Genomic DNA, 4,991 nt, shown 5'->3' with positions numbered 1-4,991 from the left:
TTGATGAGGAAAATGGATTTGGCATGAATCTTTATTCAATACGATGCTCATTTCAACCCATCCTGCATCTGTCCCTTACAATTGTCATGTTGAATAAAGATTTGTACCAAATCTATTTTCTGTTTCTTTCATCAATTATATACTAAATTAACACTGTGGGATTCCTGACATAAATCCAGTGAAAATCATACTGTAACTATGGATGACATCAGGTAGCCCAAGCAGTGAACGAAAGTCCAAATAGTTACTTATATATGATTTGTTTTTCTGTTAGTTTACAAAGTGTTTTTTTTTCCATTTGCTTGTAGGATAAGAACAGGGATAGCTAACAATACAATGTCAAGCAGTACTGGGGGATCATCCAACAGTTGTTCCCAGTTAGGACCAAGACGAAGGAAGAGACCACACCCTCATGTTTACAGTGGCATAGATGGTACCTTTGAAGACAAGGATAATGATTACATTTGGTAAGTTGTTATGTGTAGGTTCCTTGATGTGTTGTTGTCATTGGGTGGAGGCGCAATGGCCCAGTGGTTAGGGCAGCGGACTCGCAGTCATAGGATCGTGGTTTCGATTCCCAGACCGGGCGTGGTCAGTGTTTATTGAGTGAAAACACCTAAAAAGGTCCTCTAGGCTCCGGCAGGGGATGGTGGCGAACCCTGCTGTACTCTTCCACCACAACTTTCTCTCACTCTTCCTGTTTCTGTTGTGCCTGTAATTCAAAGGGTCAGCCTTGTCACACTGTGTCATGCTGAATATCCCTGAGAACTACAGTAAGGGTACATGTCTGTGGAGTGCTCAGCCACTTGCAAGTTAATTTCACAAGCAGGCTGTTACGTTGATCGGATCAACTGGAACCCTCGACGTCGTAAGCGACGGAGTGCCAACTACAACAATGCTGTCATTGTGTAGGCACTTAGCAGTACACTCAGTGGTTCAATCCTTTTGTTGTATACTGCTTTATGTTTCTACGCATTTTTTGAAAATTTTGTGGAAGTATTTTATGTAACTTATAGCATGTTTGTCTTTTACATAGCTGTGTCATTTACCTTTTACTTGTTGCAGTCGTTGGACTGTGACCATGATGGGGGAACTGCCTGAAGGAATGTTTTCTTTAAAATTTGGTATTAATTCCATCAGTCACTTGCTGATCTGCTGTGTTACAGAGACATAAACAAACCAGCATTGGTTGTGAAACTGAGGGTTATAAGCACAAACCGAAAGATGTGCACACACACAGTCTACACGATGGGCTTCCACTTAGTTTCTATCTATTAAATTCACTCACAAGGCATTGATCAGCCCAAGGTTATCGTCCAAAGTGCTACAGTGGGATTGAACATGAAACCATGTGGTCGCAAAGCAAGCTTCTTAACCACACATCCCTACTTCTATGCTGTGTTTATTAAGTGTGATGGTTGAATGTTTTCGATTGTTCTTTGGTGTAACTTTTTCCTTTGTCCTGGCATGACTGTGTAAAATGGATTTGGTATCCAATACACAAGTAGTTTGCTTAACAACTAGGCATGCCTCACCCAGCCATTGTATAATAGATTACTGTGCCTCCCTTTTGGTGAGAGCCATTCTGAAAACTACTGGCTGTGATTGTTGTTGTAGAATCTTCAGGTTGGCCTTCATCATGCTAGACTGGAATAAAAAACAAAGAAAAAGAAACAAAAAGAAAAAAGACTGGCACTCTGTTGGTTTCAAGGACAAGTGTCCCAGTCGATCTGATCATCATCATCATCATCGTCGTTTAACGTCCGCTTTCCATGCTAGCATGGGTTGGACGATTTGACTGAGGACTGGTGAAACCAGATGGCTACACCAGGCTCCAATCTGATTTGGCAGTTTCTACAGCTGGATGCCCCCTTCCTAATGCCAACCACTCAGAGAGTGTAGTGGGTGCTTTTACGTGTCACCCGCATGAAGGCCAGTCAGGCGGTACTGGCAACGGCCACGCTCAAAATGGTGTATTTTATGTGCCACCCGCACAAGAGCCAGTCCAGGGGCACTGGCAACGATCTCGCTCGAAAATCCTACGAAGGCCAGTCAAGCGGTACTGGCAACGGACACAGTCAGGCGGTACTGGCAACAGCCAGTTTGTGAAATTAATGTGCAAGTGGCTGAGGAATCTATGGATACATGTAGTTCTCAGTGTTTTGCTCAAGAACACATGTAGCTCAAGAACACATGTAGCTCAAGAACACATGCCGCTCAAGAACACATGTAGTTCTCAGGATGATTCAGCTTGACACAGAATGTGACAACTTGGCCCTTTGAAACACAGGTACCACACATATTTGCCTACTGAGTACACATTAACAGTTTGAAATAAAATGCCTTGTTCAGGGACACTATGTGCTACCAGGAATCAAACTCATGACATTACAGTCCCCAGTTGAGTACCCTAACCACTAAGCCATGCAGGACTATAAGTATGTAGGGAGTTGACAGAAAGTCTAAGTGTAAACCTTAGCTTTCTAGAATTGTGGATTATACTACACATTGTCATATAAGCTATTGATTCAATTTATCCCTATCAAATCTGCTATAATAGAATTTTTTTTTATATGATTTTGTCCCAAAACAAAGCTTCATGCCAGTGTAACATTAGGGACTACAAAGAAATAAAAAAGGGACCTACATATTCAAGGCATGTCATTTGAGAAGAAAGCTAATCTTAACCCTTCAGTATTTAAACCAGCCATATCCTGCCAATATTTTACTTGTGTTATGTTCAAACTGGTCAGATCTGGCTTCTCACACCAACCCTACAATATCGTTCTAAAAATTAAGTTATCTCCTCAAAATCTCAAAGCTATGAGATAATGCATGATTAATTCAAAACAATGTGAATAAATGAGCTTTACTTTTGACAAAATAATGGGAATGCTAAAGAAATTAACAGACTGAATATCATAGATCAGAGGAAAAGATGATGGTTGTGAGTTCTGGAGAGCAGCAATTTGGGGAAAGAAGCTATTAGAATAAAGAGACATATGACTGCTTAGCCACATAAAAAGCACCCATGTTGGTCCCATGTAAAAAGCACCCATGTTGGTCCCATGTAAAAAGCACATACCACACTCTGTAAAGTGGTTGGTAGTAGGAAACCAAGCGGAATCATACTGGAACCTGGTCCTGCTTTTTCAGCTCTGGTCAAACAGTCCAATTAGTGCCAGCATGGAAAACAGACGTTAAATGATGATGATGATGATCATCATCATCGTTTAACGTCCACTTTCTATGCTAGCATGGGTTGGACGATTTGACTGAGGACTGGCAAGCCAGAAGGCTGCACCAGGCTCCAATCTGATCTGGCAGAATTTCTACAGCTGGATGCCCTTCCGAATGCCAACCACTCCTTGAGTGTAGTGGGTGCTTTTACATGCCACCAGCACGAGGGCCAGTCACACGGTACTGGCAATGGCCACGCTCAAAAGGGTGTTTTTTACGTGCCACCTGCACGGGAGCCAGTCACACGGTACTGGCAATGGCCACGCTCAAAAGGGTGTTTTTTACATGCCACCTGCACAGGAGCCAGTCACACGGTACTGGCAATGGCCACGCTCAAAAGGGTGTTTTTTACGTGCCACCTGCACGGGAGCCAGTGACACGGTACTGGCAATGGCCACGCTCAAAAGGGTGTTTTTTACGTGCCACCTGCACGGGAGCCAGTCCAGCGGCACTAATAATGACTAATAGGAAGCTCAACAGAGAAGCAAGTTAGAAGTATAGTTTGTATGACTACGTACCCTTAATGTCTTTTTAAAAATGGAATGATACACTGGATAAAGTCTGGAAAAGAGCAAGGTAGAAAATAATTTGCTGGCAGTGGAAGTGATTCTACCATTGCTTGTAGCTCGGTGATTTTTTTTAGACAAGCACAAATGATAACACATACAAACACATTCATATTACTGGCTTCTTTCAGTTTCAAGCTATCAAATTTACTCTTAAGGCTTGGTCAGCCTGGTGCCGTAGAAACCACACAACCATAACATGGGTGAAAAAATTTTCAGGAGATGACTTTTGTGTAGCAAACATGTAAGTGGCTGTGTGGTAAGAAGTTTGCTTCCCAATCGCATGGTTCTGGGTTCAGTCCTACATACATGACACCTTGGGCAAGTGTCTTCTATAAGCCTTGGGCTGACCAAAGCTTTGTGAGTGGATTTGGATGAAGGAAAATGAAAGAAGCACATTGTGTATGTGTGTCTGTCTGTCCCTTACCACCGTTTGACAACCAGAGCTGGTGTACTTATGTCCCTGTAACTTAGTGGTCCAGCAAAAGACACCGATAGAATAAATGCCAGGCTTAAAAGAAAAAGACGTACTGGAGTTGATTAGTTTGACTAAAATTCTTTCAGGTGATGCCCCAGCATGTCTGCAGTCTCATGACTGAAACCAGTAAAACGATAAAAGAATATAATTAACCGAAGCTTAATAGACTCAACCATAGTCTAACGAAACATTTTCTTAGATAAAAATGATTATTGAAGGTTTTAATTTCAGTAAGAACGCTTAAAATATGATTTTACTATCCGAGAACTAAAGATATTTTCAGGTAGTTTATCAAAAAAGAGGCGTAGGAGTGGCTGTGTGGTAAGTAGCTTGCTTACCAACCACATGGTTCTGGGTTCAGTCCCACTGCGTGGCACCTTGGGCAAGTGTCTTCTACTATAAACTCGGGCCAACCAAAGCCTTGTGAGTGGATTTGGTAGACGGAAACTGAAAGAATCCCGTCGTATATATGTATATATATATGTATGTATGTGTGTGTATATGTTTGCGCGTCTGTGTTTGTCCCCCCAACATCGCTTGACAACCGATGCTGGTGTGTTTACGTCCCCGGCAAAAGAGACTGATAGAATAAGTACTAGGCTTCCAAAGAATAAGTCCTGGGGTCGATTTGCTCGACTAAAGGCGGTGCTCCAGCATGGCCACAGTCAAATGACTGAAACAAGTAAAAGAGTAAAAGAGTAATCATA

General features: G+C 42.2%; 1 protein-coding gene across 1 annotated transcript in view; it reads left to right on the top strand.

Annotated features, from left to right (window-relative positions):
* The first annotated feature begins 309 nt into the window (after positions 1-309).
* Positions 310-4,991, top strand: part of LOC106878751 (E3 ubiquitin-protein ligase COP1) — a 49,260-nt gene continuing 44,578 nt past the window's right edge. Inside the window, exon 1 of the mRNA XM_014928071.2 lies at positions 310-467. Coding sequence (XP_014783557.2) covers positions 337-467 — 131 coding nt within the window. The 5' untranslated portion in view covers positions 310-336. The remainder of the gene's footprint in view (positions 468-4,991) is intronic.

The sequence above is a fragment of the Octopus bimaculoides genome, chromosome 21 (assembly GCF_001194135.2).
Source record: "Octopus bimaculoides isolate UCB-OBI-ISO-001 chromosome 21, ASM119413v2, whole genome shotgun sequence".
In the NCBI taxonomy this organism is placed as follows: domain Eukaryota; kingdom Metazoa; phylum Mollusca; class Cephalopoda; order Octopoda; family Octopodidae; genus Octopus; species Octopus bimaculoides.
This window is presented reverse-complemented; position numbering and strand designations above follow the sequence as displayed.